Source organism: Vigna umbellata, chromosome 11 (genome assembly GCF_029865625.1).
Source record: "Vigna umbellata cultivar VRB3 chromosome 11, Vumbellata_1.0, whole genome shotgun sequence".
Classification (NCBI taxonomy): domain Eukaryota; kingdom Viridiplantae; phylum Streptophyta; class Magnoliopsida; order Fabales; family Fabaceae; genus Vigna; species Vigna umbellata.
The window spans coordinates 22,539,519-22,555,940 of NC_142175.1; the positions used below are offsets into that span (position 1 = coordinate 22,539,519).

General features: G+C 32.9%; 1 protein-coding gene across 1 annotated transcript; it reads right to left on the bottom strand.

The window, feature by feature from the left end:
• Nucleotides 1-14,605: 14,605 nt before the first annotated feature.
• LOC148191197 (transcription factor TCP9-like) lies at nt 14,606-16,352 on the bottom strand. The gene has a single exon (XM_088101569.1). It carries the CDS (start codon nt 15,903-15,905, stop codon nt 14,919-14,921), a length of 987 nt encoding a protein of 328 aa, XP_087957695.1. The 5' UTR covers nt 15,906-16,352; the 3' UTR covers nt 14,606-14,918.
• Nucleotides 16,353-16,422: the final 70 nt, after the last annotated feature.

Below are 16,422 nucleotides of genomic sequence, written 5' to 3' on the forward strand. Positions count from 1 at the left end.
AATGGTATTTTAGTTGGGGTAAGTTAGAAATTCATAGAAAGATAAGTCTAATGGGGTTTGAGTTAAGTAAAAAACACATGAATAAGTTTAATTGGGTTGTAGAATGTTAATTGGAAGTAATAGATACATGTGGAGATAAGTAAGTTTGAAGATGTAAGGTTGAGAGGTGCAAATTCTACAAAATTGGTGATCTGCAAAATTATGCAAAGTCCTTAAGCGAGTAAATATGAGTTTTGGTATTGGGTTTCAGAGGTTGAGAGAGCTCTCTCGCTGGGCTTGAAAAACTATTTGTTTGTGCTCATATTGGGCAACAAAGAGTAGCTTGTTGGGTGAGCAGGTCAATGCTAAGCACCAGATTTGTTGCTCTGACCGCTACTTTTCCAGTAGTGTTGGAGTTGAGCGTTAGGTTAGTGATAACGGTTGATTTTACGTGTTTTTGTGTATATATTTTGTGAATAAATCAACCCCTTCATAGCTTTTACCTTGTGTTATTCTCAAGTTTAATGTGTTTTCTAGGTCCTTATGTTTTATTTAGTATGTTTGTTTTTACCTTTAATCTCTTTGTTTGAGTGTGTGAAATAAATGAATAGGAAGCAATTCTAGTGGAGGAAGACAAGCAATAAATCAAGGGAACATGTTTTGGAACAATAAAAGATCAATTTGAAGCAAATACCCATGTTGGACACCTTTGGAGCAAGCAGATCTGCAGAAAAAGTGAAAACGATGCAGTGCTGAAAAATCAGGTCGGGCCCCCCTGGTTCAGGGGGCTGAGCGCCACCTGCACAGAAGCTGATTTCTGGTGTGCTCGAGCCCAGCTCCCCAGGAAGGGGGGTCGGGCGCCAGTTTCTATGCATCGGTCGCGCCCGGACACCCCAGGAAGGGGGCTGAGCGTGGACGGTGCTAATGTGTCAAAATGGGTTATTTCGCGATTTTGAGGTATTATTCTCCTCCTATACTTCATTCTTCACCTAAAGAGATTGGGAGAGGCCCTTGGAGGGTGTTTGGGGTGTTGGGAAGCTCTCCCACTCCTCCTTGGGTCTTCAAGCTTCATCAATGGTGATTTTGCCCCTTTTGGGTTGAGGAAGAAGATGGGTCACGAATTGGAGATGAAGATGAGAAGGGGAAGCGCAATTGGAGCATGGAGCAGCTGCAAAGAACCTTGGGAAAGGCTATGCACACTTCTATGGTTTCAATTTCTTCCTTATCTCTTCAATTTTGTAGAACCCTAAGTTCTCCACCATGGAGGACTTTTCCTATTTGTTGACATTAGTTGTAAAACATGGAATTCTTATGTATTTTGTGATGTTAATGATATATGTTGTTCCAATTCATGTTAGTATTCAATTTCTATGCTTAATGCTTGCTTTGGATTGATCACCCATGCATGAATTTTGGTTCTTGATGTATTGAGAAATATGAATTGAACTTAGAACTGAAATTGAACACCTATTGAATGGAATTGAGATGTTTGTGAATGCATGAGAATGAAATGGCTGAATTCTAGTCTTAACAAATTGTAAATACTCTATGTTAAATTCCTTGCACACCAACTGTTTGATAAAATACCAAAAAGAGTTTCTTGTGTTTTTTGTACACTTTAATGTCTAATTGAGTTATAAAAGGAAGAATTGTCATGTGTTGCACAAGTCCCTTGGGAGAGAACAATATTTTTCACTTGCTACGCTGCGACCGGTGCACTTGTCGTTGGTTTTGCAGCCAACAAGTTTTTTAGTTGCGCTGAGCGCCATGATGATGGGTTAGGTTCTTTTGATTCTTTTGTTTTGTTTTCTCATGAATGAGTGATACATTAATGCTAAACTGTTTGTTTGGTATATTATATGGAATGTTATGAATGTTTATGCATGATGTTAAGTATTTATCAAGGTGTGGATAAATAAGAGTTTCTAAAAGAGAAACTCTTGGTGGTTGCTTCAAGTATTGTTGGTATGAATGTAGGGAGCTCAGTCTTCACTAGTACAAAAATATCATATAACGTCGTTTTTTGGCTTTTTACGTCGAATTCGAGGTCGACGTCATATTGGGAGACGTTAAATTGACGTCGAATTTAAAAAATTTGATGTTATCAAATTAACGTTGAATTTTGTCAATATTTGACGTTAATCAATTTTTTTTAATTAATTGTGATCTTTTTTTACAACTCTACGAGACCTGAAAGCAGAAAAACAACAAATTTCAGTTTTTGGTATTTTATAAAGTATGAACTATGAACGTGTAGTATAGTATCAACAACAAACAACAATAACAAACAAGTTCAATCAAACAACAACAACAAACAAGTTCAACCAAACAACAACAACAACAAACAAGTTCAACAAAAAAAAAACAACAAACAAGTTCAACAAATAAGTTCTTCAAAACGAAAACAAAAACTAACCTCCAAAAGGTGGGTTCTTCAGAATAAAGTGTCGTCACTAGTGAGAGAGAAAGTAGAATGTGCCTATGAAGGACAAGAACGCGAAAATAATCGGTCAAAACAAACTAAAATCATACATAAAGTAGTTAATTAACATGCATTTGTATCAAATGAAAGAAAGATTACATGTGATGATGGTCATCAAACTTCGTTTGAGAAAAGTTTGGGAAGAGAAGAGGGTCATGCGCACTAAGAGAAAGTGAATGAATTTTCAATCTTCCGTTCAAATTTTTATTGAATTCACTACAGAATACGTGGAAACCCCTAAAGAATTCGACGTATTATATGTGGTTTAAAAGAAAAAAGAATTAAAAATGGGGTTACTTTTTGGCTTCTGGCGGACAAATAATACGTCGAAGCCCCTACAGAATTCGACGTATTATTTGTTATTTAAAAGAAAAAGAAAAAAAGAATTAAAAAGGGGTAACTCTTTGGCTTCTGGCTGAAAAATAATATGTCGAAGCCATTCAGAATTCGCGTACTATTGGTGATTTAAAAGAAAAAAGAATTAAAAAGGGTGACTCTTTGGCTTCTGGTTGACAAATATTACGTCGAAGCCCCTACAAAATTTGACGTACTATTGATGGTTTAAAAGAAAGAAGAAAAAGAATGGCGCGTTGGTTAAATAATTACCATCATAGAACGTCGAATTGTATAGAGCTTTGACGTTTTACAATCTAAACGACATCTAATAATTGCATTTATTTACAAAAATGTCACCGATCATTTTTAACGTTGGTTATTTAGTGGTTGAACGTTGAACGCGTGATGTTATACGTTGTTTTTGCACTAGTGCTTGGAGGTTATCCTGACAGTCTAATGGTCATTCATTCTCAAGTAGAGAGAGGTGAGACATATGGTGAGAATAGTAGGAGGTCATAGTCTAGGGGCTTTACCTTAACCCTAAGGTATTGTTTAACGGACTAACCTTGTGAGTGTGGTAGGGTGAAACTCATTAGCAATGTCTTTGCAAAGTAATAGATGTCACCACAAGTGCATGACCCGTCATAACTCGACATTCATACCTTATTCAGATGGTCAGGTCTAGGTTCATGACATGCCTAAGATGTTTCTTTAATTTGATATGAACTATATGTATAATGAATTCTGATAATTTTTGTATTTATTTCTTTTGATATTAGCTTACTTTTGCTTTTTGTCTGTTTGTGTGTTTTGTCTTTTCTTTTGTAATGATCACCTTAATGGTGTGAGCTTAATAATGTTGAAGGTGAGCAAATGCTACTGAACAATAGAGCTAAAACGTAATTTTCACCATTATCTTATTTATATAAAGTCAATTGTTAAGTTTAGTTTTGTTAAATTTTGTGATGTTACTACTAAAATCTTTGAACTATTTTTTTTTTAACATTTGAAAAAGTAATAAATGTTATAATTTTTATAAAAGTTTAATTATGTACAATTATTATTTAATGGTATATTTTGTTTGTTGTAATTTTTATTTTTCTGTAGAAAACTATTTAATCAATATTGAGAGTAATAAGAAAGAGTGAGTCAATGGATGAAAAATACAATTCTTATTCAATAAAAATATAACTAAGACACAATGATAACTATAACCAAATCCCAGTCGCTTTCTTGCGATGAAAATTTGTAGCGTAGTGTTCCCAAATTTTCTACTCGTACATGTATGTTTGATTTGACGTGGAATAAAAGAAATTGAATATGTTTAAAGGAAAATGACACTTGAACAACCATTTTTGACAACATTTAGACACGCGCACACGTGTCAAAATCTGAGTGGTCCATTTTCATTTAATTTTTCCAACTGGACCACTCAGATTTTGACACGTGTGCGCGTGTCTAAATGTTGTCAAAAATGGTTGTTCAAGTATCATTTTCCATGTTTAAAATACATTTTCAATTTTAGATCCAAAAAGTTTGTATTTTGTGGAGCTGTTATAGCCAATCACACAGTTAGGCTCCAAATTCATGTGTTCTGTAAAATTCTTTTGGTAGCAGTTGCAGATCAGAGCCGTACTAAAGTGGTTCCGTAAAACAAAATTTAAGTATGTTCTGCTATTCCAAACTGATCCATGTTTCTTTTAAAAAGATAACAATCATAACACAACATTACGACGATCAAAGACAACTCTCTCTCTCTCTCCCTCGATGCCTTTTACTTCAATTCAGATTAGTCCAATTTTCAGTATAATATCCTCTCATATTATGTGTGGTTCTAAACTAATACGTGGATAGAGAGACAAATGCATTGAATTTCGTTTTTATAAGTTATATCAATTACAAGTGATTAATAATTTAATATAAAGGGTGACTTTCATTCATATAACTTTTTATATATAAAATGTATTTCAAAACTTTTATTTTTCAATTGACTTTTTTATTTAATATTTTTTATTGGTCGAGTGATATTACTATTTTTCTATAGTATAATTTCATTTATTTATTATGTTAAAAAATGTAAAATTTTGTTAATATAAAATAATAATAATGTTGATATAAAATAGATAAAGGATTTTTATTTCTTTTATGGAAAATATATTAAATAATGAATTTCACATACTTTTCATTTTGTTTATTGTATTGTATAATTGTGTGATCAATACACATACTTTTCATTTTGTTTATTGTATTGTATGATTGTGTGATCAACTATTGATCGAATGATCTACGATAAAAGTATATTAGAGTCTAAATTAGCTAATCACTTGGTCATACTCTAGGGATGGTCAAATAGTTATAAATATTTAAACACCTTAAGTATCACCAAATAATCAACTTTATAGGCAAAATGTGTTTACCGATATTGGACCATGATTAAGCCTATACTAGTTAAAAACTCATTTTGAAACTTATAAATATAAGTATGAGGTAAGGAGATAGGTGGTTACATTCATTATGAATTTAATATTTTACTGTGCTACCTGAATGGTCATATTACTAACTTGAACATCGGAATACATTCAACAGATACCTTCGCAGAACTTGAAGAAAGAGTATTAAGAACTTAGGATAACTTTACAACTAAGACAGTGAAAACGACCTTAGACAGCTTGGAGAAGAGTGTGACTTGGAGTGTTTGATTGTGATTCTAGACTCCACACTCGAAACATTTATAATAAGAAATATTATAATTGCAATTATTGTTTTGATAGTTAATTAAGACTCAACGGCTTATTTGTTATTTGAATTGAAACTTACAGTTTATACTCAATGAATGTGTGGTTTAGTTTTGGTTGAGTATGACAAGTTGCTCGTGAAGAGCTTGCAATTCAACTCTATACATCTGACTTTGGTTTTACAATAATTCTGTATTCTTAATGAATTTTTCCTATATGCTAGTTAATATATTGTGGAGATTCTCCTTATTTTTATGAACAAGAGACTTCATCTTTGCTTTGAGAAATCTAACAACTGATGGGTCCATCTATAAGATTTATGGTCTAAAAGTAGTTTTACTTAAGCCTTTAGTAAACATCAAATATTTTTACTAAATATGAGTGTGATTTTTTAAAGTAAAAAAGGTTATTGGATAATTAAGTTTGTAAAAATTTGATCATTTAGTTCTTGATAAAGACTAGTAATACAGGAAATTATTCAATAAAGTCAATAAAAAATAAAAAAATTATAGAATTTATCTACTCAAAATAAAATAAAATTAAGTAACATATAATCAATGAGTTTATAAATTATTAAACTTAGTTAAAATATCTAAAAGATATATTTGACTACTAAATATTTCTTGTTTAATCAATTTAATATATATTCGAGCTATATGCACCAATCTAATTTGTTTATATTTTATATTATTTTGTTATATGTATGTAAGTATATCTAGAATGGGTAAGTTAAAAACATTTATAATTGTAAAATAAAATAGATCTTGAGGTAACATTATTTAATAAAAAAATTGAATAATATAAATTTATGATAGAAAATTGTGATTCTTATTCAATGACTAAAACTGATTTAATAAATACTCGTTCAAAAATAGGTGTTAAATAAAGATACATAATGTTATAAACGAGCTATTTAGTTGATAATCTAAACAATAAAAAATATGCGTGACTTATAATATATTATTTTATTTTTTATTTAATAAAATAAATTTTAAAATAATAAAAATTATTTATATTTTAAAGAGTGTTCCCGTATGTTTTCTTCGTAATTAATTAATCTTGCCGTTTATTTATATTAGTTCCATCCGTGTGGGGAAAATATATATATATATATATATATATATATATATATATATATATATATATATATATATATATATATATATGGGTTTGCTAACGCGCGTACGCCTGTTTTTCAGTTGGTACATTTTAGCAATGTGTACCGGATTTTAGTAGACAAAAATATCCTTATATATCATGGATTCTAAGTTTTAAGGTTAAGGGTATTTTAATAATTTTCATTCTCAAAACTAAAAAAAAAAAGAAACCCCCCAAACCCTTACTCACCTCTCTCATTCCTCTCAACCCTTTCTCTTTCCTCTTTCTCACTCCAATTTTTTCTCTGTCATCCCTACTGTAGCCCCAATTGAAAAAATCAGAAACACTTGCTGTTAAACAATCTTACAAAAAAATGATTTTATAATGAGTTTTCATCTTATAATTTTTGTCTTATCTAATTTTATTCAATTTTCACAAGCATAAAGGAATTGGTAATTGACCTGGAAAAAAATTCAGAAATACTCGCTGTTAAACAATTTCTTACAAAAAATGATTTTATAATGAGTTTTTATTTTATAATTTTTGTCTTATCTAATTTTATCTAATTTTCACAAGCATAATGACATCAAAGGAATTGGTAATTGGCCTGAAAAAAAATCAGAAACACTCAGTTGTTAAACAATTTCTTACAAAAAAAATGACTTTATAATGAGTTTTCATTTTATAATTTTTGTCGTATATAATTTTATCTAATTTTCACAAGCATAATGACATCAGAAAGAATTGGTAATTGGCCTGTAGGGTTTTTTAGAGATGATGATTCAACAAATACAGATGATGAAATTAGAGAGGTTAGTGAAGATGGTGAGATTGAAGAGATCTTAAATGAATCTTTGCCTTAAAGGTGAATATGTCAATGACTCAACTCTTTACAAAGGAAAATTTTTTAAAGGCATGTGTTTCTGATTTTTTTCAATTAGGGCTACAGTAGGGATGACAAAGAAAATGTTGGAGTGAGAGAGATGAAAGAGAAAGGATTGAGAGGAATGAGAGAGGTGAGTAAGGGTTTGGGGGTTTCTTTTTTTTTTTTAAGTTTTGAAAATGAAAATTATTAAAATACCCTTAACCTTAAAACTTGGAATCCATACTATATAAGGATATTTTTGTCTACTAAAATCTGGTACACATTGCTAAAATGTACCAACTGAAAAACAGGCGTACGCGCGTTAGCAAACCCCATATATATATATATATATATATATATATATATATATATATATATATATATATATATATATATATATATATATATATATATATATATATAAGAATATAATGTTTAAAAATCGAAATCAATTATTGAATTGATTAAGATACTAATTCAAAGTTAAGAGTGATATGATAAGAGTCAAATAAATATTAATAGTATTATTACAATATTTAAAAATGTAATTATCATATGATTTTAAAATTAAAAAACATATACTTTTAATATTTAAATAATATTAAAATAAAATATGTCATCTTGCTCAAATTAAAATTTCAATATTTTTCAATATTTACTACTATAATAAATTCACATTGAATTGAATCCATTTCTATGGAACTTTTAGTATCATTTTAAGGTAATTTTTTGAATTTTTGTTAGGTCGGTTATTTCATCGGTTCACCCATCCAACCGAACTAACTGGTGCAATTTACAAAGAGATTGAATTCTGCTGGTTCTGCCGCAATGACCGCAAAATATAGTATTGAAGGTCTAGGAAAATGGATTGGTACAGGAAAATTAAACTGTAGTCATATTTTGACACACACAAAATTGTTTAGTTTGTTACATATAAGTGCATGAAAAAATTTTAGTACCATTTATTTTTTATATTTTACTTTTGTTCATTTCGAAAAAAACTTGGAAAAGTTTTAAAAAATAGATTCTTTTTTATTATAAATTGAAGTATAAATTTCTATTTTAGATATTGGATTTGGAAGAACTTAATCATAATTTATTTTTCATTATTTCCATTAATATACTATTTCAATCAAGTTTAATTGAATTTCATATTTTACAAAATCCTCTTTGTTACTACTATTCATCCAATCATTAACTATTTTGTTATTCTCGTTGTCATTAATATTTGTTTTCTCCATTATATTCTCGCTTCTATAAGAAAAATAAAGACACAAGATTTATCATCTCATCTCTGCATTGAAAACCCAACACATATTACAAAAATCCATATTTTAAAAAATCTCAATATGCAAAAATCAAGGGCAATCACATAAATCTCAATTTACAAAAATTAGGACAACATAAAATTTCAATCACCCACGTGATTCACTTTTGTAGCTATAAAATCTTAATTAAAAATACGAACTCAACGAAAAATGTATGAAAACAAATTGAATAGGAAAGAAAGAAAACTCATTCAACGTTTATCTGAGTTGAGCATCAACGACAACTCGGGTTCAACGGATGGGTGGAGGTGCTCAGAACAAAGAAAGAAGAAGGGAAAAAAGAATGAGTGTTGGAGGAAGGGAAAATAATTTTAGGGGCGAAATGTTTGGTACGTGAAATTTCATAAAACTATATGTTTAAACTTCGGTTATTCGTAAAATTGAAAATCAAACCTCTATCCAAAAATTAAATATAAAAATACCAATAATATTTTTGAAATTAATGGAAACTTTTAGTTACTGATTTAAAAAAAATAAAGTCGAAACGTGTAAAACTGAATCTCTAATATTTTCAATAATTTCAAAAATATCACTGTATTTTGGTAGATTTCATTTTTAAAAATTGAGACATATCCAAAGTAAATGAATTTTTCAAAGGTTTAATAGCCTATTTTGTTTCCAGTTTTGCTCGATTCTTACTTAGTAAATTTTGCATCAACTTCATCCCTTCCATTAAAAAAAACAAAAGAAGTTAATGGATTGACGATATGACAGCTCCTTTTCAAATCTTTTTTTAATTTTTGGGCCACCTAATCCCTCCTGCCACGTCAGTTTTGCTTTCTCTAAATAGTAGAAACCCTAATTCCTCCACCGTCAGCCAAACCCTATCCGCCGCAACCACCTTATAGCGTCGCAGTAGTGAAGTCCAAACCCTATCCAACTGTGTCGCCACCACCAACACCGTCAATGCCGCAAAGCTGCAACAAATCGTCAGCCACCACAATACAAGCTTCCACCACCAACATCACCATAGATTAATGCATAAATCAAAGGCATAGAGAACCCAGAATCGCATCCTCACCATGGTCGTTATCTCCTTCATTGACGCATCAACCATGGAACTCGCATCGCACCAAAGCGCCTCTCCCAGTAGGATTGCGAACCCAAGTGCGACCTCACCACCGCCACTGCCTCATGCCATCGCCACTATGAAGCATCACCACCGCTGCCACGGTGCAAAGCTCACTTCAGGCCATCGTCGTCGTAAGAATCGCGCCACTCAACGAGAACCTACAACTACCACATCGTCTTTCACCATGAATGTCGCAACCACCCACACCGTGAAACCCATCCACCACAATAAACCATGTTGCGCCATTACCACCATGTCGAAAATCGCACAACCAAGTTCGAACCTACCCTCCATCATCAATCTCACACAACCCAAATCACCACCAACAACATCATCTTCTTCCTCGTGATTAAGACCCAAAAAAACCCAGAAAATTTCCCAATTTTCGAACTCCAAATTCGTGCAGATCAGACAACCCTCGCATCATCCCAATTCGCACTGCCACCATTGCGAGACCCAGAAGCTTTTCCTAGCGCCACCATGACCTCACAACATGCCTCCATCAACATCGTGAGCTTTGTCCATACTAGTCTGAACCACCATTGCAGTGCGACACAAGTGAACCTTAATCGCGATCTCCATTCAAACCGCCATCCAACACGAGCACGACGCCACCGTAACCGCCTTCGTCGCGCCTTCAACCTGCAAAGGGAAATACAAAGAATGCAAACCCAATTTGCATCACGAAACCATGTTTATCCCCTTCGTATCTAGAAGCTTTCCTCGCGCAGCCATGGCAGTTCTCTTTAACCAACACCATGAATCCTTTATCGCTCCAGATTGCAACCTGTAGAAGAAATCAGAAACCCTAAAGCAGTTCAAGACCCTAATTCCAATCCAGTAGCAACGAGCAACTCGCGCCTCCATCCATGGCCAAGAATCGCGAGCAACCTTCCTTCGCGGTGCAAGAGTAAGTAGTTTCCCCTCTCCATCAAAACCCTAATTTTGGGTGGGAGAAGGGGTTGTCATGTGTAGTATCCACCTCAACCTTTAATTGCTTACCATTTCACCACATATAACATTAAAATGACACGTTACCACCATGTACTGCCATATTATCATACTATTAACTTTGTTTGTTTCTTTTTAACGAAAGGGACGATGTTGACATAAAAATTACAAAGTAAGGATTAATTAGACATTTTTTTAAACCAGAGACCTAATTGACACAATGGAGCAAAATTGGAGACAAAATAGGCTATTAAACCTTTTCAAACTAGTGAATGCATAAATTGTAATTTTTTTCATTTTACTAAGGTTAAAAAAAGATAAAATGTGTTTCTATCCATTATTTAGTTGAGAATTAAATTATTTGTTTAAATTTGGATAATTACACTATTTTATAGATGATTATTTAATAATAAATAAAATTTAAATTTATAAATTGTAAATAGTAAAATTATTAGTTATATTCAAGAACCTTTATAATTTATGTAAAATAATAATTAAATTTAATTGTCAAATGAGTACGTTATTAGTTAAATGAGTACATTATTAGTTGTTAAATGAGGGTATTTTGTTTGAATATATATTAAATTACCATTTTCTAACATAACTTACATAATAAAGAAAGACGCTAAGTATCATTAAAACTTAAAATTAAAGTAATTTGATAATAATTCGTATTTTGATATGTTATAAATATTTTAGTTCAGTCTTATCTACTACAATACCATATATTAGTAAGTTAGATAGATTGATTCTTTTAAATATTTTATTATCTCTATCTTGCGCATTATATTAAAAATATATTAACTCAATTTATTTATTTATAAGATAAAGTATTAACTTATTTTACCAATAAGTAATCATAATTAAAAAATTATATCATAAAAATAATAAGACAAAATTAAAATTACTATTAAGAATAGATTTTTTTATGTAACACGATTTACGTCTTATTATTAAAAATCAGATATTAAAAATGTAAGTGGCATTTTTATAAATAAGAGTAATCTTTTTATGTTGATATGATAGCAAAAGTCTCGTTTACGTCTAACCTTACAAAATACAATGTAAATGTTCACATTGAAAGTATACTTATTTTTTTAAAATTCAATAATTTTTTCTTTCTCGCTTATAGATTTTTCGAGGTGAATATAAGTGTTTTGTGGCAGTGATTTTAATTATATTAATGTTTTTGTAAGTCAAATTAGTATGTGTTGCATATCTTAATAGAATGTGTTGTGTATCTTAATAGATTATCATTGCGTTTTTCAAATTTGTCATATATATGATCCTTAAAATAACACGCATAAAAATTATATGTCATGTTAGAGAATATTACCATGTAAAATTGAATAATCAAATAAATTGAAGATTTACATTATTTAAATATTAAAAACATATTTTACTTTTGAAAAAGTTATTAAAAAACCGACCCAAATAATTAATAATGATAAATAAATATAATGAAAAATTGGAAGACAATTCACCTTGAAACTCAAGTATGGGTAAGACACATAGATTAAGTGAAGCAAGTTGAATTTAATGTAGATTTTAAGAAAATTATAATATTTGTAAGTGATCCCCATATATCCACTATATAATTGAGAATGTGTCCTGAATGAGACATGAATGATTTACTGAAACTTGTGTGCTAATGCTGTATTTTGAAACAGAGAGAGAGGCATTGGATGGACCACGAAGGTACGTACCATTAGGTGTTAGGTCAATGGGACCCCCTCCACCACTTGTTAATTTCTTTCCATTCCTTCTATTTCTATATATTTTCAAACTCTTTTTCGTTTCTCATTATATATATTTTTTCAAATATTAAAAACTTTACCGTGAAAATGTTTTTTTTTAAATTTGCAAAAATCTATGAAAAAAAATAATTACAAAAAAATATATCAATATTTTTAATAGAGAAATAATGTGAGAAATAAAAAAATAGTTTACAAGTTAATAAGTTCAACTAAAATTAAATATGAATACAAATTTAAATCAAAAGCACAAACTTTGAGTCTGTGAAGGATCATAAGTCATGAATCTTCTATCAAAATTTGACTAATATCATAATTTGACTAATATCATAAGCTCAACCCAATAAATTTAGTTCAAGAAAGTGTTTTAAAAGAACATATAAATATATAAGTAAATATAATCCTTGGACTAATATACATTGTAATAAGTGATGTGCTTTTTAAATTAATATTTTATATTGACGGAATAGTGTGTTAGTTTATCATATGATTAATATGAATTCATAATAGTTATAATAATAATTTAATTGTGTTAGATAAAGCTATATTAGTTAGTAGAAGTCAATCGTTAATAAATGGAAATTCATTTTGTAATGTTTCCTATAGAATATTTGAAGAACAATAGGGACAAGAAAGACTGATGAGAAAGGAGATAGCAAATATTGGATATTTAGTTTGGCTAAGAGAAGAAAGGAAAATATGGTCTCCTTAAGAATAAAAAAATAATATTTTAATATTATGTTATTAATAAAAAAAAGGTTAAAACGTAAAGAAAATAACTAGGCCAATATGTATTAAGTTTAACTAATATCTTTTCCAAATCCCATATACTCTTAACTTTGTATTATAAAAGAAGTAAATGGATCTTACCAAATTTCATCTGAGAAATTATAGATAATTACATAGTATGAATGGAACGTGGGATTAAATTAAATAATTTAGTGCACTAAAAAATCAACATTTGAATTTACTGCATCAAGATCCACAATGAGTGGTGCATATTCATGCTTATCATTACCTGATTATTATGCTATTTCCTGTCACCGTTACTGATTTAAAAAAAAAAAAAAACCTGATAGTAAAGAAATCTACTTTTTGAACTTTCTTCTTAAAGCACTGTAAAAGACACTCCCTTTCTGCTGGTCTATGAAAAGAAAAAGCGTAGATTAAGAAATAATTGATCCTTAAATAGAGTTTAATTAATTTTAGGGTAAGAATGTAACATAAATTGGCACCAAAAGCTCAAATTAGGTTTATTTTGTTAAGAAAAAAAGAGTAACACACTCATGAAATTTTTTAGCGAGTTTCCATTCTAAGAGAAGACATTGTATGTGAAATTGAATTAAAGACGAAGAAGAAGATATTGAAAGTTGAAGATTCTGAGTACAACACAACAACAATGGTAACATCGGGAAAACCATAACTAGAGCAACACATCGCGTTCTGTTTCGCTATTCAACTCTAATACGACAAAACATTTTCACAAATGATTAAAATGTAGTTTAATTAAATTCTCTCTTACATATATATTATTGTCAACCATTAGAAATTCTGAAAAATAAAAAATAATATATTATTATTTTTCCTTGTTTGTGTTAATTTTTGTTTCACGTTTTCTTCAAACGAGCATAGCAATAGCAATAAAGTGGTTGGTGTCCAGCGAAGTGGGACAGAGAGAACCCCACGTGTCGAAGGGTAAAAGTGGTGCCCCACCTGTCGACTAAGCAGAGTGCGACACGTAGCCTTCTGAACTTTCTCGCAACAGAGGGACCACTTTGAAAAGGCCGGCTCGAGAACGGTGCGTAAACGGTCCCGTAGGGTCCACCCATTACCCTCACAATCCTACCTTTTGGGTCCTACCTCTACCCTCACATGACCACCCATTAGGTGGACCCATCCCCCTTACCAACAAACAAATCAAAATTTTCACGTAATTCTCTCTATTTCTTTTAAGAAATATTCATTATCTCTTTCTAAAATACGAATGTAAAATTTTGCAGTAAAATTACAGAAATTAAAATGTAAAATTTATTCTAATTATTATTGTTATTAACATTATTTTGGAAAATACGAAAAAATTGAGTACTAGTAGTTCTGAACTTGTGGTACTAGTTTTGCATTACCCCACTGGGTCCCCCACCATACCCTCCACTTTTGGTGGTGTCCCACATCAATGCACGTGGTCCCACCATTTTTAATCCTCGCATCACGTGTGCACGTGCTCTTCCTCTTGCTCCCAACGACGTCGTCGGGCGGAAACCAGATTCAACGCCCTTCACCTTCTCCTTCTCCTTCTCTTTCTCGTCCTCGTTCTCCTCTCAATGCTTGGAAGACGCGCGCGACATGAACTGCAACTCTTGTTTGTCGTAAATCTCCAACGAAAAATCTCTCAGCATGTGTGTTGTGGTGGTGGTGGTGGGAGCCATGACGGTGGCTCTCGCCGGGGACTTCGACGACGGCGCAGTGGAGGAAGGGTTAGCGTTTGCAGAAGAGGATGTGGAGGTTGGTTGGAGTTGAACGGGGGTGACCATGGAGGAGACAAACGCGGAGATTGGTCGTGCTATGGTGAAAAACTGCGGATGGTGCTGAAACGACGCGGCTTGGGGGACGACGAAGAACGCGCCTGCAGTCGGAACGACAGCGTTTGAAGGCACGGCCCACACGGGGACCACGCCCTGCGGCAGCGGAATCGCGGTGTGCTGCGGAATTGGGGTCGTCGTTGAGGCGGTCGTCGTGATCGTCCTTGAGCTTTGCTTGTTCGAGCTCGCGAGGCCGGCGGGGACTGAAACGGCACCGTCGTTTACGTCCACGTAGGCGCTGTTTACAGGTCGCTTGCGCTTCTTCCTCTCCGGTGGGTCTCCGAGTTCCGGGTCGGAGGGAGAGGTGGTCGGAATCTTGAGCGTGCCGTTGACAGACATGGCGATGGCGGGGACGGTGCCGGTGCCGGTGGCGGCTATGATAGCGGGCTCGGCGTGTTCGAGGAGCCAACGGATGGTTTCACCGTCTGATTTGTGACCTAGCTCTCGGGTGAGCTGGAAGATCCGCGCCGCACACGTGGCGGGCATTCGGATCCTCCTGCCTCGCCCCTCGACTTTGGTGTGACGGTCTTTAGTGGAGGCCCGTTTCTGAGGTTGGGCCTGGGCTTGGGCCAGGGCCTTGGACACAGACATGGACATCCCTGACGGCACGTGCACAGCCACCGGCATCACACGTATCGCGGAACCCTCCTCCGTCTCGGGCTCCAGTTTCGGCCCCTTAGGTTCTCCCAACCTTAGATCAACGTCTCCAGAAGAATCACCAGCCATGTCTGAAGAATAAGAAGAACGTACGTAACAGAAAAAACAAGTGTTTAAGGATGTAAGAATGAGGGTAGAAGGTGGTGTTTGAGTTGCGTTAGAATGAGAGTGGTAGTGAGAATAAAAGTATATATAGTGAAGGTACGTGAAAGAAGGAGTTGAGAAAGGAGAATGAGAAGGTGGATGTGTTGTGTGGGGGCCCTGGGCCCTGGTTGTGTTTACCGTGGATGAGTTTGTAGATGGAAATAAATGAACGGTGATGGTTGATGAATGCGTGGAGAGTAAAACTATTGCACGTGATGGGTCCCATGGTGGGCATTGGGGTAGGGGAGTTTTGGTCAATTGATTCACTTATTTGGCAACTGCAAAAAACGTTAAAAGATGGAGGCCATGGAAAAGGAGAAAAAGAAAGAAAGGCAAAAGAAATTTGGAATGGAAGAATGGAAGTGAACTTGATAAGATTCTGGCATCATGAATCCATGATGCCCTCAACCATTTGAGGATAAGGTAAATCATTCTTTATTTT

Excerpts from the sequence above, each read along its gene's own strand:
- LOC148191197 (XM_088101569.1), bottom strand. The coding sequence starts at position 15,905 with ATGGCTGGTGATTCTTCTGGAGACGTTGATCTAAGGTTGGGAGAACCT.